The sequence below is a fragment of the Heloderma suspectum genome, chromosome 6 (assembly GCF_057233095.1).
Source record: "Heloderma suspectum isolate Gila_16-S chromosome 6, 16-S_ref, whole genome shotgun sequence".
Taxonomy (NCBI): Eukaryota; Metazoa; Chordata; class Lepidosauria; order Squamata; family Helodermatidae; genus Heloderma; species Heloderma suspectum.
Window position 1 is genome coordinate 91452501 of NC_139463.1, and position 16910 is coordinate 91469410.

At 46.1% G+C, this 16910-nt stretch overlaps 1 protein-coding gene across 1 annotated transcript in view; it reads left to right on the forward strand.

Moving 5' to 3' along the window:
* LOC146341813 (vomeronasal type-2 receptor 26-like) overlaps nt 1–14526 on the forward strand; it is a 16322-nt gene extending 1796 nt beyond the window's left edge. Inside the window, exons 2-4 of the mRNA XM_084807700.1 lie at nt 10013–10240; nt 11263–11389; nt 13570–14526. Of these exons, the coding sequence (XP_084663826.1) occupies nt 10013–10240; nt 11263–11389; nt 13570–14492 (1278 nt within the window). The 3' untranslated portion in view covers nt 14493–14526. The remainder of the gene's footprint in view (nt 1–10012; nt 10241–11262; nt 11390–13569) is intronic.
* Nucleotides 14527–16910: the final 2384 nt, after the last annotated feature.

The window sequence follows — 16910 nt, forward strand, 5'->3', positions numbered from 1 at the left end:
GTATTTCCAAGTCCATTTGATAATGAGAAAGCTGATGGCACCTGTACGGGGGAGGAGAAGCTGGAGAGTCTTCCTGGGATTTCCTTTGAAATGAGCATGACAGGCCATAGCTACAATATATATAATGCAGTTTATGCAGTAGCACATGCTTTACATGCCATTTCGTCAGGCCAACACAAACACAGAGCAACGGTGACTGAACGGAGACCGAATCTCCAAGATCAACAGCCATGGCAGGTAAAGCCCTCAGCAGGCAAATATGGGACTATTTAACTAGATTGACTATATAAATGCTAAGTTGAGTTATGGGTCCATGTGTGTGTGTGTATGTATATGTGTGTGTGTGTGTGTGTGTGTGTGTGTATATATATATATATATATATATATATTCTTTACCAACATTTCAGGACCTCACTTTCTCATACTTCTCCCTGTCTCCACCATCTACAAATATATTAATGTTTATGCAATGTCATGGAGCAACTATTCTCTGAATTCTTTCTGTATCTGAATTGTGGGATGCAGGTAGGGATGGTGGAGAATTTCTCCCCGAAACTTCGGGGGGCCGAGCGCCAACCTGTTCGGCCCCCCGAACAAGTTTCAGGGAGAAATTCTCCGCACGCCCCGCCCCCCGCACCCCCCCCCCGGGACGGGACTTACCTTTGCCGAATGTCCCTCCCGGCAGTGGGTCCGGCCAGCGGTTCGGCGGGTGTTCGTGCGGGGCGGGAGCGGCAGCCAACCTCACAGGGTTGTTGTTGTGAGGATAAAATGGAGGAGGATTGTGTAAGCCGCCGCTGCCATTCCAATAAAAGGAAAAAAAAACGCCCCTGTGATAGGCTACGTGACGATTAACGTAGCCTATCACGGCTAGATCTGCAAAGTCAGCCGTGATAGGCTACGTAAATCGTCACGTAGCCTATCACGGGTGACTTTAAAAAAAAAAAAAAAAAAGCTCGTACGGATAAGCCCCCATAGGGAGCCGCCATTCCCATTCCTTATTTGGTCACTGTAGTCTACGTAAAGATTTACGTAGACTACAGCGACCAAATAAGGAACGCGAATGGCGGCTCCCTATGGGGGCTGCCATTAGCATACACGCTTTTTTTTTTTTAAAGTCAGCCGTGATAGGCTACGTGAAGATTAGCGTAGCCTATCACGGCTGACTTTGCAGATCTAGCCGTGATAGGCTACGTTAAGCGTCACGTAGCCTATCACGGGGGCATTTTTTTTTTTAAAAAAAAAAATGGAGTTCGCGGCCGGGCGAGGCAGGAAGCCTCCTCCCTGGCCTGAATTTCGGCCGGGCGAGGCAGGAAGCCTCTCCCCCGGCCTGAACTTCGCGGGGGGAGCAGCGAAGCGCCTCCCCCCCACCGTGAACAAGCTTCGACGACAGGTAAGTGACTTTCGTCCACCCCTAGATGCAGGAATAAGGAAGTGCATATGACAACCTGATGACATAAGGGTAGGACTAGGAGACCGTTTCCATCTCAGCTCTTTCTGGTGTCCATTGCACATCTGTCATTCCCCATATGTTCAAATACAACTGTTCCTGAAGTAGATCATTATTCACTTTCATCACATCCATTTCTTCTGAATGAAAGTTTCTATCAAAATTGCATCTAAACTTGTATTAATATTTGTGTGTGTGCATGTGTGTGTGTGTGTGTGTGTGTGTACAACCCAACTTGACATGTAAGGGTAAGGAATAGGTGTCTTCATTTCTTGGTTTTTCACATCTCTAAAAGTGTTGTTATTGTTGTTGTTGTTGTATTTTTAGTATTTATTACATTCATGGGGTTCCAATGTCGTCTCCAATGCTGACACTGACCAGACCTGCTTAGTTTCAGCAAGGTGGCCACATCACATGCCCTGATGGGATGGGCCATGAAGAGGAGGGGCCATTGCTCAGTGGTAGAGCACATGCTTTGCATAGGTCCTAGGTTTGGTCCTCAGCATCTCCAGGTAGCACTGGAATAATTCCCGCCTGAAACCCTGGAGACGTGCTACCATTCAATGTTGACATTACTGGTCTAGATGGACCACTGGTCTAACTTAGTGGTAGGCCATTTCCTATGTGCAATATATTTTGGGGGCTTCCCTCCTTTTCTGTGTAAAGGTTTATGCTTTTCATTAATATAGGGCTAAAAAATACAGTACAGCTGGTTAATATTTCCCCATAGTGCAGAATGAAAAAAAAAGACCTGGGAAAGACATGTAATTACATCATAACTGTATGCAAACTTACTCATATTATAAGACATATGTAAGTAGTGCATTTAGAGAAGAGTAATTCTCAATAATATTGCAGTACAAGTTGGTTACCTGCAAATTTATTTATTTGTTTGTTCGTTCATTTGTTTGTTAAAGTCTTGGTTTAAACAACAAGAGCAAACACAGCCAGAACAACAAGCATATCAAGAGAAGGCCATGGTAAAATAATATGTTTTCAATGCCTTCTTAAAAGCCTGGCTCAGTATAGGCATTATGTGATCAGATTACTTCACTCCTAGGGATGTACGAAAGTTCAGCCACGGATCTCGGGGAGGCCGAATGCCCGTGCATTCGACCCCCCAAAATCGGTGACGGAATGGCCTGCCACCACCCCGCCACCCCCCGGGATGAGACTTACTTTGGGCAGATCTTCCTGGTGGCTGCAGGTCCGGCAGCGGCGGCGGCTGCTGGTCTTCTGACCGGCTTCCGCTGCCACCATTTCCAGGTTAAAAAACAACAACACTGTGATAGGCTATGTAAAGATTTACATAGCCTATCACGGCTGATTTAAAAAAACGCACGTACACAAATGGTGGCGGGCGTGGCTGCCGCCATTTGCGTTCCTTATTTTGGCACATGTTAGTCTTTTATATTTACGTAGGCTAAGATGGCAAAAATAAAGGGTATGCAAATAGCGTAGATGCTATGCTATTTGCGTTCCCCTTATTTTTGCCGTCTTAGTCTACGTAAATGTTTATGTAGACTAAGACGTGCCAAAATAAAAAACACAAAAAGAGCACAGCCGGCCAACCAGGATTATGGGGGGGGAGGAACAGAGCGCCTCCCACCCGGCCAGGATCCCAGTGGGAGGGATGGAACGCCTCCCCCCCACCCTCAACATAATCCGCGGAAAGGTAAGTCACTTTCGTACATCCCTCTTCACTCCCACCAATACTGGGGCAGATGCATTCTGCAGCAGCTGAAGTTTCTGAACCATCTCCAAAGGCAGCCCCATGTTCAGCACATTGCTGTAGTCCAGCCTGGACATCACCAGTGCGTGGATAATTGAGGCAAGGCCGTCTCCTCGAGATGGGGCTGCAGCTGGGGTACCAGCCTAAGTTGGTAAAATGCCCTCGTGGACACTGCAGCCACCTGGGCTTCCCTGGTTAGCTCAGAGTCCAGGAAGACTCCCATACTGTGCACTTGGTCTTTCAGGGGGACTGCAACCTCCACTATGACCAGTTGTGAACCTCCACCTGAAGTAGTTGGTTTGCCAATCCACACTACCTCCATCTTGTCTGGATTAAGCTTCAGCTTGTTCACCCTCATCCATCCCAAAACAGCCTCCAGACACTGGTCCAAAGGTTCCACAGCTTCCCTGAGGTGTGCAGATGAAAATGAGAGGTAGAGCTGAGTATCAGGCTCATATTGATGACATTTCAACCCAAACCTCCAGATGACTTGCTCCAGTGGTTTCTTGTAGAAGTTAAAAAGCATGGCTGACGAGATAGATCCTTGTGGCACCCCACAGCCTAACAGACATGGGGTAGAACTGAAGTCCCCCAGCACCACCTTCTGAGAGCACTCCCCCAGAAAGGACCAGAACCACTTTGAAACTGTGCCTCCCAAGCCCAATCCAGATAAATGATCCAGAAGGACACCATGGTTGATGGTATCAAAAGCTGAGGAGAGGTCCAAAAGAACCAACAGGGTTGCACTCCCCCCCATCCATTCCACAGTTCGAAGAGAAAAATAAATTCTAGTGAAAGGTTTAACTAAACTAACTGCGTTTATTGAAACATACAAAGTGTTACATCTTTTATCTTTACAAAACATCCTTCAATACAATGTTCTTGGTGCAAACTCCAGGGTGGCCACTGTAACGTCCTTGTTTTCATCCACTGATGGCTTGAATCTTGAGGTTTGCCAGTGAGCACACATGATTCATGGCAATGTAGACTTGTCCGTGGCAGAAGATAGGTGAAGGTAGACAGTTGCCAACTTGGTTTGCCTGGCTGCAACATGCAGCATGCCAGGGCCCTATCCAGCCTCATCATGAAAGAGCAACAAAGGGTAACCAAAGGGTCGCCATGACTCTCCATGTAGGACACCTTGTAGCACTGCTTACCATTAGGGTATACAATCAGACAATGATCAGTGACAATGTTGCGGATGAAGTCTGGAACCATGAGCAGTAGTAGTGGTAGTGAAACCTTCCTGCCCTGGCATCAAAGAAGTGACAATGTGTCATTGAAAAGTGAGGCATCACAGTGTTTGCAAACATTGACCTGGTTGCCAATATTAAACCTGTTAATGTTAGTTGCAGGATGCATTCCAACAGATACATTCTGCCTCCTATGCCTGGGCTAGGGATGTAAGAAAGTCACTTACCTTTCCGCGGATTATGTTGATGGTGGGGGGGGGAGGCTTTCCGTCCCTCCCCCCAGAATCCTCGACGAGGGGGAGGCGATCCGTTCCTCCCCCCCAGAATCCTCCGCAGCCAGCTGTGCTCCGTGGCATCTCCGCGGAGCAGCCAGCCAGGCCCAGCCAGGCCAGAGCCACCCGCAGCCAGATTTCTGGCCACGTAGGGCTCTGGGAAACAAAAAAAGAAAAAAACTGTGTACACAAATGGCGGCTCCTTATTTTTGCGTTCCTCATTTTTGCCGTCTTAATCTATGTAAATATTTACGGAGACTATGACGGCGAAAATAAATGGGAACGCAAATAGCGTAGCGGACGCTATTTGCGTCCCTTTTTGATTCACCATTTTAACCTACGTAAATATGTCGCCGCCCGAAAGATCTGCCCCAGGTAAGTCTCGTCCAAGGGGGGATCCACGGGGGGGCGGGGGGGCGGGGGGGCAGGCCGTTCTGCCATGGAGTTTGGGGGGCCGAATGCACTGGCATTTGGCCTCACCGAGATCCGTGGCAGAATTCTGTGACATCCCTAGCCTGGGCTAGTTTAAGTAACTAGCCAATGCAAGTTCTGCCCCAGCTTCGCTGTCATCAAAAGCTTTCATATGCAGGTAGGGATGGGTTCATCCCCGTTCGGATTCTCCGTAAACCCGCCTGGTCCCTGTCCTCACTCACTGGTCCCTGGACTGCGCTTGAGCCCATCCTGTGCTCGGCAAGCAGCCCACACTTACCCCAGCAGACTCGTCAAGCTCCACAGTCACCATTTAAAAATAAAGCAATATGGCAAGCACTAAAATGCTCATTTTTGTATGCATATTCTCATGCATGAAATGTACATTTTTGCAAAGGCACACATTAGTAGGGATGGTGGATAATTCTGCCACGGACCCCAATGAGTCAGTTGTTCATGGCAGAACAGAGCACTTACCTCCGCCTTCCTCCGGAATACCCCCTCGTCTGTATCCAGCCCACAGCGACTCTGCGGACCCACCAGTTGGCTCTGTGGAATCGGTGCGGGGTGGAGCCAGCTGAAGAGGATTCTGAGGGGAGGGACAGATCGCCTCCCCCCCAGTGCCGATTCCCCTCCAGAGCAGTAGGTAGGGAATCCGCCCATCCCTACACATTACTGTGTGTGTGCCAAAATGTGCGTTTTTTTACATTTTTGTACATATTTGTGTATGTACATTTTTGCACATACACAAATATGCACATTGGCAAAAATGCGCATTTTCATGCGTTCACAAATTTGTTCATTTTTGCAATCACCATTTTCTTCCTCCAAAAATGGTGACCACCAACCTTGATGAGGGCACTGGGGTGTGTGCAGGCCATTCGCTGAGCGCAGGCAGGGGGCAAGTAGGGGCAGGGCCTCAGCGAGCGGGGCTCAGGGGTGTGTTCAGAAGCGGTCTGCCGGATTCCTGGGCTGAATCGGGTGCCTGCACCATCCCTATATGTAGGCTTTTGGAGGCAGGCATGGCAGCATCCAAGTGCAGGTGCAAAGCTTCTTCTCTTGGGGCAGGAGGGGTAGAATTAGCATTGTGTCATGAGGCATGCTTAGACTTGTGGTTTGCCTGCTGGTTACTATTACCAGTAAGCGTTTGACCTCTAGGCATGTTAGTACTGTATGGACTATATGAATGTTATTTTGTTTACTTTAACAGCTAAAGACTTCCTTTCTGAGCAATGACTAAACCTTGACTGGGCTGCTTTTAAGTGTACGTTTGTGTTAATCCCTTCCTTACAGGTTGTATGCTACTAACATATCATTGTACTTTAGACTGCAGCTGTGTTTATAAAGGTACAGAGAGACTTTTTTGATGTTCATATTTCATTTTGCTCCAATTTGCAAGTAATTATGTTTGTTTAATTTGTACTTGACATTTATTGATATTAAAAATAAAACTGAAAGTACATTATTATAGAAAATAGCCTCGTTCATGAATGAATAAATAAATAAATAAATAAATAAATAAGTAAAGCAAGCAAGCAAGCAAGCAAGCAAGCCTTATGGACATTAACTCCCAACTTTGAATTATAATGACAAATGTTGTTATTCATGGAATCTGCATGTCAAGAACTTTCCAAAGATGTCTTTTTCAAGATACGTGGTCAGCGGGAAGGCAGTCAAAAAGGGATGACCAACTATACCCCGACTTGGAATTATAATGGAAACTGTGGTTATTCATGGAATCTGCATGTCAAGAACATTCCAAAGAAGTCTTTTTTCATGAGATGTCAGCTGTGCTCAGTGGGAAGACAGTAAAAAAAGGATGACCAACTAACCCCTGACTTTGAATTATATATATGTGATTAGTTCATTTCATTGGCCAGTGTGGCCACTGAGAAAAAAATCTTGGCCACTAAGTAAGAATTCCTTCTTTTTTAAGGAATTAGGTAAGGCAATGCATATAAAAGACTCCTAATAATTACACATTTAAGTGGTAAGTATCTCTCTTCCTAAACTCCCATCGTAATCTGGATCTCCCTAATAACATTACTTTCAGTAGGGGATGAAACAGTAAACATGAGGAAAGGGCTCTAGAACTGGGAGAGGAACACACTCCATTTCAAGGTATGAGGAATGAAACAGCAGCTCACCAAAATTGTGTTGCCGTTGTTGTTAAATGTATGTCTGCTTTTTTAAAAAAAAAAAATGTTTTGGGGGTCTGAGACGTTCAAGGAATGTACACTCTCTGATTGGAAATCATGTGCAATTCCATGTGCAATGTAATTCCCTGTTGGGGCTCAGTGGGCTCTACAGTTTGGTGTAGGTTTCATTTGTGGGCTAAGTTCCCTTGTCACTTAGATCATTAGGAGGTGTGTTATTGCAGCCCCACCATTGCTTTGAAGCAGATGACCAGGCTAGCTCCCTTTTCTAGGGATATCATCTTTAAATTCCACAGTTTATTGTCCATAGTATATTGCCTGTAACCCTTCATGTTTGTGACTTCCCTCCATCTGGGCTGTGATAAATACTTCTCACCAGGACTTTAGTCTGTTTCATCTGAATAGTCTGTTTGATTTGTGAACCACTAAGAAATACGAACCTGCCATGGAAGGGATTGGTATAGTTTTCAAAGATCCTGAATTTTTCTTCATGGTGGATTATTTATCTTCGATAGCCCAGAGTGCCTGCTGCCTTGGATTGATCGTGACTCTTGGATTTTTCGGTGCCTTGCCCATGTAGCATACAGATGACAAAGTGGAAACTATGGTTGTATCTCTCTCTCTCTCTCTCTCTCTCTGTGGTTTTGTGTGTGTGTGTTTGTGTAGTGTTACTTTGGGCATACTCTTGAACTTATGTGATGACTCTTGGATTTAATAGGCCTTGACCCATGTAGCATGGAGGTACCAACCAAGATCTCAAGATTGGACTAAATATCTGCATGTGTGGATTAACCTAGGCTTCATTCTAGAACCATTGTCTTAGGTTGCCTGGGTTGGTTTATACTAGGGGTGGACGAAAGTCACTTAGCTGTCCTCGAAGCTTGTTTGCGGTGGGGGGGAGGTGCTTTGCTGCTCCCCACGCGAAGTTCAGGCCGGGGGGGGAGGCTTCCCGCCTCGCCCGGCCGAAAATAAGGCCGGGGGGGAGGCTTCCTGCCTCGCCCGGCCGCAAACTCAATTAAAAAAAAAAAAAAACACCCCCGTGATACGTTACGTGACGATTAATGTAGCCTATCACGGCTAGATCTGCAAAGTCAGCCGTGATAGGCTACGTTAATCGTCACGTAGCCTATCATGGGTGATTAAAAAAAAAAAAAAAGCACGTATGCTAATGGCGGCCCCCATAGGGAGCCCCCATTCGCGTTCCTTATTTGGTCGCTGTAGTCTAGGTAAAACTTTACGTAGACTACAGCAAAAATAAGGGCAACGCAAATAGCGTTGCCCTTATTTTCGCCGTAGTCTACGTAAAGATTTACGTAGACTACAGTGACCAAATAAGGAACAGGAATGGCGGCTCCCTATGGGGGCCGCCATTATCCGTACGCGCTTTTTTTTTTTTAAAGTCACCCGTGATAGGCTTCGTGACGATTTACGTAGCCTATCACGGCTGACTTTGCAAATCTAGCTGTGATAGGCTACGTTAATCGTCACGTAGCCTATCACGGGGGCATTTTTTTTTCTTTTATTGGTATGGCGGGGGCAGCAGCCGGTCGAAAGACCGGCTGCCGCTCCCGCCCAGGACCAACACCCGCCGAACCGCTGGCCGGACCCGCCGCCAGGAGGGACATTCGGCGAAGGTAAGTCCCGTCCCGGGGGGGGTGTGGGGGGCGGGGGTGCAGAGAATTTCTCCCTGAAACTTGTTCGGGGGCCGAATACGTTGGCGCTCGGTCCCCCGAAGTTTCGGGGAGAAATTCTCCGCCATCCCTAGGTCATTTACACAAAATTACTGGCGTAAATGGTCCATTTACATCTGTACCTTGCACAACTGACCCCTTAATGGCTGCCATTGTTGCAGATGGATGTTTAGAACAAGGATGAGCTGCGATTTCCCCACAAAACGGTGGCTTCTTGAGGAAGTGGGCCGCCGCGCCCTTGCCCAGCTCAGCGCGTGATGAGCCGGGAAAGCAAAGGGATTTGCAGACTGGTGTTCAGTGAGTCAAGCTGGCGATTTCTTGCCAGGCTTTGAGCCCCAGTTCGACAACCATGACATCTATAGCTGTGAGAGCTGAGAAGCTCATCTATGAAACCTGATTTGGTACCAACCGAAGTTCTCATTGTTTCTGGTGTTTTGTGTTAGCCAGCCAGGATTTCTTGCATGAAAAGGTGGGCACAAGACATACTGTCACAACAGCAACATTAGTGTCCATTCTGTCCATTCATTCACACTTAATTCAATATGGGGAACAATGATTTAAAACACTTCAAAGACCATCCTGTCATGACCCCCATTTTAACTTTGTTTATTCAACTCTTAAATGGGGGGGGGAGCGAACAGTAACCGGGGATGCGTTATCCTCCCCTCTGGCTGCACTGTGGTCCCAATCCAAATTTGGGCCATGCACACGTACATTAGAGTAAAAAGAAAGAGATGAGTCAGCTGCACACTGTGTACTTAATGTAATGTGCAGTTGGTATACCTGATCTTTTTGTTCTTTGCTATTTTAAACTCTGTGTTTTATGTTTATATTGGGGAAGTATTTTTTATTCATTGTAGCATTGTGGACCATCCTGGAATCAAATTTTGATGAAGGATGGCATGTACATCCATTCATTTCATTAAACTAAACATTAGCAGGAGTGGGAGAGACCAACACATAAGACCTTCAGGAGTTGCTGCCATGTATGTAAGAGGTACTGGGCTACATGGTCTCACTCAGGTTAAGATGGTTAAATACATTATCCATGGTATCTATTTGCAAACCCTTGTGTTTTCCTTTGATACCCAGCTCCACCCCTTTCTGAAAAGAGTAGTGTTTAACAACAGTGCTGGGGATGAAATTTCTTTTGACCAGCATGGGAAATTGGTAGCTGAGTTTGATATCACAAACTGGGTCACATTCCCAAACCAATCCTTTCATCAAGTGAAAGTTGGAAAGCTGGATCCCCAGGTGTTTGCAGACAAGATGTTGACCATTAATGATAATGCCATCACATGGCATGGCGGCTTTAATCAGGTAGGATTCTGACTGCAGGTAATTGGGGGATCATTCCAATTTCAAATGAATTTCTGGTTTGATGTCCAAACTGAGCTTCCACTGAAAGTGCTAAGCACTTTGACATGCTGAATTCTTTATTTTTGGTAATATATATAACATTGGAAGGGAAACATAGGAGAGGGAGAAAGGTTATCAAATAAGTTGTAAATAATTATTTTGAAGAATTGATCAATGAACCAATGTTAGCAACATCCTGACAGTATAGCCTGAAAATATAAGCAGTTGGGAAACCTATATCCTTTCTTTCTGCCTCAGCCTGCATTAAGTTACCAGTCTGACCACCTAGACTCTGACTCCGATGCAAGCAAGATAGCAATTTAAAATCTCACAAAGCAGGGATAGCTGAGCCATTATACAATATGCCCCTCAGCATTCAACAAATGTTGATGTGAATCCAAAAAATCCTATGGAAATAAATAGAATTTAAAGATACATTATTGTTAGTCACAGTACAGTCTCAGATATATATGTACTCAGAGAAAGCCCACAGTGTTCAATGGCACTGATTCTTGGAGTTTGCAAAGGAATTTACCTCAGAGTATATCTGATTGAGAGCCACTATGGTGTATCAGTTGGAGTGTTCAACTGGGACTCTGGGGACCAGGTTCTAGTCTTGACTTGGTCATGAAGCCCACTGGTGACTTTGGACCAAACACTGCCTTTCAGCCTAACCTGCGTCACAGGGTGTGTGGTGAGGATAAAATGGAGAGGAGGAGGACAATGTAAGCATCCCTGGGTTCCTTGCAAGATGAAAGGAAGGTGGGATATCAATGTAATAAATAAATAGGGCTCATTTCTGAGCAGACACGTACATGTCAAGTTTCATTATAAATGTAGAATTATTTGCTGGAGAGCTGTATTACTTCATGATTTGCAGTGTCAGCAGCCAATTTTCTTAACTGTTGATCCACCATTTCTACAATTTTCCATACATATGTTCTCAATGCTCATAGTCTATTTATTTTCTGTTTATGAACGAGGCATTGCCTCTGTCTGTCTGTACAGAAAGCTGCCACCCTGGTTACTTCAGGCAAAAGCAGGAAGGGAAGCAGATTTGCTGTTACGATTGCCTCCCATGTCCCAAAGGAAAAATGTCAAGTCAGAAAGGTAAGAGCTGTAATGTGCAGAATTACCTTATGAACCTGAGGAAGATGCATGCTAGATCTGTGTAGCCATCCAAGTGGAAGACAGACTACAGGGTTTGTATGCAGGATCCAGATTTTGCCCCCACCCCACCCCAAAGAATGACCCTATCTGTAGCACTTTAGATTTTTCAGTGGTGATGAATACCATCTGTCTACAGACTTAGATGAACAAAACTCGAGATTACACAAGTACAGTCAGTCTAAAACTGCCATCTATTAGTATCAAGATCTAGGCAGATGGGTCAGGGTCAAATTGTATTTTGGAAAAATGGGACAGGGATAAAAGTTATCAAATAACTTGTAAACAATTATTTCAACAATAACTCCTTAAATAATAAACAGGCATTAGTGACATCCTGACAGAATATCCTGAGAATATAAACATCTGAGGAACCTAAAATGCCATTTCCTTCTTTTCTCCATTGATTTAAGTTAATAAACTCTATGTGAGTCTATGTGAGTCTAAGGCAGGTGTGGGAAGCCTGCAGCCCTCAAAATACTGTTAGCTGGGTTGGTCTCCCCCTTGGCTTGATGTTCTTCTGGGAAGCAAGGGTTGCAGACTCCCAGTAGGGATGCAGACATCCAGTGGTATACATAGACACACACAAACACACAGACACACACATATACACACACACAAATAAGGGTAACTAACCAGAAGTAACAAAAACAATAAAAACAATAAAATAAATGAATCATAGTTGACAATCTGTATCTATTTCAGATATGTATTCCCCCCCCCCAAATCTGGGTTCTCCAGGCACCCACCTAGCCCCTGCTGCCACTCACACACCCCCAGAACGGTGCTTGAGCCCCACATCCACTCACCAAACTTCCCACAGTTACCCAAGCCCTGTCCTACTGAATGGCAATTTACATGTTGCCGTGTTGCTAAAATGGTCTATTTATGCCTGCAATTTTGCACATGTGGGGAATTCATAGCACCATTTTGCATATACGTCTATGTGTGCATTTTTGCGATTGCCATTTTTTTTTTTTGCAACATGGTGATTGTAGGGATGTACGAAAGGGACTTACCTTGTCCCGCAGCTTGCTTCACGGTGGGGGGGGGAGGCGTTTCGCTTCTCCCCCCAAAATTCAGGCCAGGTGGGGAGGCGCCCCGCCTCGCCCAGCCGAAATTCAGGCCGGGGGGAAGGCGCCCCGTCTCGACCGCCCGAAATTCAGGCCAGGGAGAAGCGCCCTGTCTCCCCGGCCATGAAATAAAAAGTAAAAAACAAAAACAAAAACCCGTGATAGTCTACATAACGATTTACGCAGCCTATCACGGCTAGATTTCCAAAGTCAGCCATGATAGGCTACGTAAATCGTTATGTAGCCTATCACGGGTGACTTTGAAAAAAAATAATAAAGCGCGTACGCAAATGGCGGTGCCCATGGGGCGCCGCCATTTGCGTTCCTTATTTATGTAAATTTAAAAATAAAATTAAAATAAAATTAAAATTAAAATAAAAGATGTAGACTACGGCGAAAATAAGGGCAACGCAATGACTTTGGAAATCTAGCCGTGATAGGCTGCATAAATCATCACGTAGCCTATCACAGATTACTTTTTTTTTTTTTTAACTTTACTTGTAATGGCGGAGGCGGCAGCCTCTCGAAAGACCGGTTGCCACACCCTCCCCCGCCGAAAACCCAACGAACCGCCACCGGGACCCGCCTCCAGGAGGGACATTCGCCAAAGGTAAGTCCCATCCCGGGGGGGGTGGCAAGGGGGTGGCAGAGAATTTCACCGCCGATTTCGGGGGACCGAATGCATTGGCACTCGGCCCCCCGAAGATTTGGGGAGAAATTATCCGCCATCCCTAGGTAATTGTGCACAGGGGGATGGAGCCCAGGTGAGCGTTGGTGGCTCGGTAAGTGCAGGGGGGGTGTCAAGTAGTGGCAGGGGCTTGGTGAGAAAGGTTTGAGGGGTACAGGCAGTCCGCTGGACTCCCGGACTGAAACAGGCACCCACACCATCCCTATAGACAACAGGACTTAAACTGAGATTCGAAACCCATTCGGATAGTACTGCCTTCATAATCCCCTAAAATCATTCAAGTGTTCAGTATTGGGCAATCTGTATGAGAAGAAAAATAAAAACAAGCTTGGGAAACTGAAAATAACTCTTTTCATTTTCAGATATGGATGACTGTGATCAATGTCCAGAAGATCAATATCCAAACAAAGACCAGGATTCATGTGTTTCCAAAATAGCAACCTTCCTGTCCTATGAAGAACCATTGGGGATCAGTTTAACTGTTTTGGCTCTTTCCTTTTCTTTCTTCACAGTTCTGGTGCTAGGAACATTTTTGAAACACCGCAACACTCCCATTGTCAAAGCCAACAACCGGGACCTCACCTACACTCTCCTCATCTCCCTCCTGCTATGTTTCCTTTGCACATTTCTCTTCATCGTTCCACCTGGAAAGATAATATGCCTTCTCCGACAAATTAGTTTTGGCATCATCTTCTCAGTGGCTGTGTCTTGTGTGCTGGCAAAAACCGTCACTGTGGTTCTGGCTTTCATGGCCACAAGGCCAGGCTCCAAGGTCAGGAAATGGGTGGGGAAAAGACTGGCCAACTCCATTGTTCTTTCCTGCTCCCTTATTCAAGCATGCCTTTGCATTGTATGGCTGGCCATCTCTCCCCCATTCCCAGATGCCAACATGCATTCAGTGGTTGGAGAAATTGTACTGGGATGTAATGAAGGGTCTACCAATATGTTTTACTGTGTTCTGGGCTATATGGGCTTTCTGGCCATTATCAGTTTCACCGTGGCTTTCTTTGCCAGGAAGTTGCCTGATAGCTTCAACGAAGCCAAGTTTATAACGTTCAGCATGTTGGTCTTTTGCAGTGTTTGGTTATCCTTTGTTCCCACCTACCTCAGCTCCAAGGGGAAAGACATGGTAGCTGTGGAGATCTTTTCCATCTTAGCTTCTACTGCTGGTTTGCTTGGTTGCATATTTTCCCCAAAATGTTACCTCATTGTCCTAAGACCGCAGTTAAACACCAGAGAAGAGTTAATGAGGGGGAAAACCACTGAACAAGCAAATTTGGGGTAAGGTTGAGGATTGCCTTCATAAAATTTGCTTATTATTTTTCAATAAATAAATAAATAAAGGAATAAATAAATAAATAATCCCCTTTTCATTGTTTCTCATTTTAACATCACGTTCACATTTCCAATCTCTTAAACACTTTTTCGTGTTTAAAGTTCAGGTTTGGGGTTCTTTGGGTGTAGTTGTACTGAAGGAAATTCTCAGAAAACTCTGACTTACAATATTTGAAAATATGTTATCTGTGTTACCACTGTCCATCTAGGACAGTTCTGTCCAATCCTATTGGCACAGTCCAAGGTCTCACACAGGGGTCTGACCTGTAATATACTTCTGTATCCTTTTCACTGGAGACATTGCAAACTGAATCTGGGAAACTCAGTATGTGTTTTCCTTCTGAACATTCCCAAATTAGTGCTGGGATGAGCAATTTTAGCTCGAAGTACCAAATGCAGTTTCAAAGGAAAAGACACAGGACCACTTCAGTATTAGCAGAATGTGCATCATAGAGCATTGTATGAAATCTCCAGTTGATAAACCCGTAATATGCAACATTAATATTAATTAATATAGGCACAGTTCAGTCAGTGCACGTGAGAATTAATAGGCCATGATATTTTTTTAGGACAAATTATATTGTGTTAATTGAAAAAGGAATGTCACATATCTTTCTGACTGTCCAGCTTTCTATCTACAGTAGCAGATGTTTATGAAGACTGCATTGAATCACACAGCCATTAATTCCCTCAAGGAAAGGCAGCAATAAAAATAAAAGTATCTGAGGCCCTCTTAAAGGCCCGTACTGAAGGGACAACACAAATGTCAGTCACAAGGGTGCTCTTCATCTGTGAGCCCATGACCGAGAATGCTCCATTCGCAAGCGGAGATGGGTCAAAGAAGACACAGACAACAAGCTTGCATTGAAAATTGGGCCACCTTTATTGAAATATTTGCAAAGGGGTAACTAGGACGGGCATCTAACTGTGTCAGCGGCTAGCTGACACTTCTTGGGCGAAAACACACCCAGCCTGAGGGGTGGCGGTGATCTCTCCATCCCTCCGTACTGCCCCTTCTGGGGGAGGTAGACCTTCCAGTGTCACCCCCAACTCGGTGCTGCACAACACCTGGGTGAGTGAGTAGAGTTGGTCTCCCAGGCAACCCTTATCTCCCTGCCGAGCCACACAACCTGTTCGGGGGGCCTCAGGTGTCACCTGTAACCATAAGGTGCCTCTCCGTGCACACCGTCCCTACTCCCTTTCCTGTTTTGCCCGTCCTAGCTGCCAAGTGGAATGTGACTGATGATATAGACTGTATTCCCCTACAGGACACACTCAACCCGCATAACAGTGTGATGTAGGCAAGAAAGACTCACAGTCCTAGGCCAATCTGGCTGTGAACCAAAAAATTCCTACATGGCTCCCAAAGGGGCAACCGGCAAAACCCACACTGCTAAGGGGAGGGTGGGAGGGAGCTGCGTCATGCCAAAGAGCTGAGATAGGGAGGGGGGTCGAGTTTAAGACAACTCGGCCTGCTCCTCCCTGACTAGTGGTACGACTGGGGTGCACCAATCAGAGGCCCATACATCTTATCACCCCACCCGCCCGCAATGGCCCCCCCTTTCAGCCAGACAAGCTGGTGCCGGGTAGGGCATTTGCGAGCGGAGATGGGTCAAAGAAGACGCAGACAACAAGCTTGGGTTGAAAATTGGGCCACATTTATTGAAATATTTGCAAAGGGGTAACTAGGACGGGCATCTAACTGTGTCAGCAGCTAGCTGACACTTCTTGGGTGAAAACACACCCAGCCTGAGGGGTGGCGGTGATCTCGCCATTCCTCCGGACTGCCCCTTCTGGGGGAGGTAGACCTTCCGGTGTCATCCCCAACCTGGTGCCACACAACACCTGGATGTGTGAGTAGTGTTGGTCTCCCAGGCAACCCTTATTCCCCCGCCGAGCCGCACAACCCGTTCAGGGGGCCTCAGGCGTCACCTGTCACCATAAGGTGCCTCTGCATGCACACCATCCCTACTGCCTTTCCTGTTTTGACCATCCTAGCCGCCACAGGAGTCACAAGCCTATTGCTTGTGAAACTCCCCCCACCTGCGCAGAACTTCCCGCAGGCCCCTTTGCAGATTGGCCAAAAGTAAGTCGTTGCCTATGTCTGACAGGTGGATGCCGTCCTGCCTGTAAAGCTCCCTCCTAATCCAATGGATTCCTTGGTGGTTGATACAACCATCACCATGCTCTGACAACCCACGTGCCAGTTCTCTGTTCACCTTGCGCCGGGTCTGTTCCATGGCCGCATTGCTCTGCGCCCTCCACATGATTCTCAGGAGCATTGAGGACCATAATATGGTCACCCCCGGCCAGCGATGTCGGATCATCTGCAGATCAGCCAATGCCTGCTCAATCAATCCCTATCTGG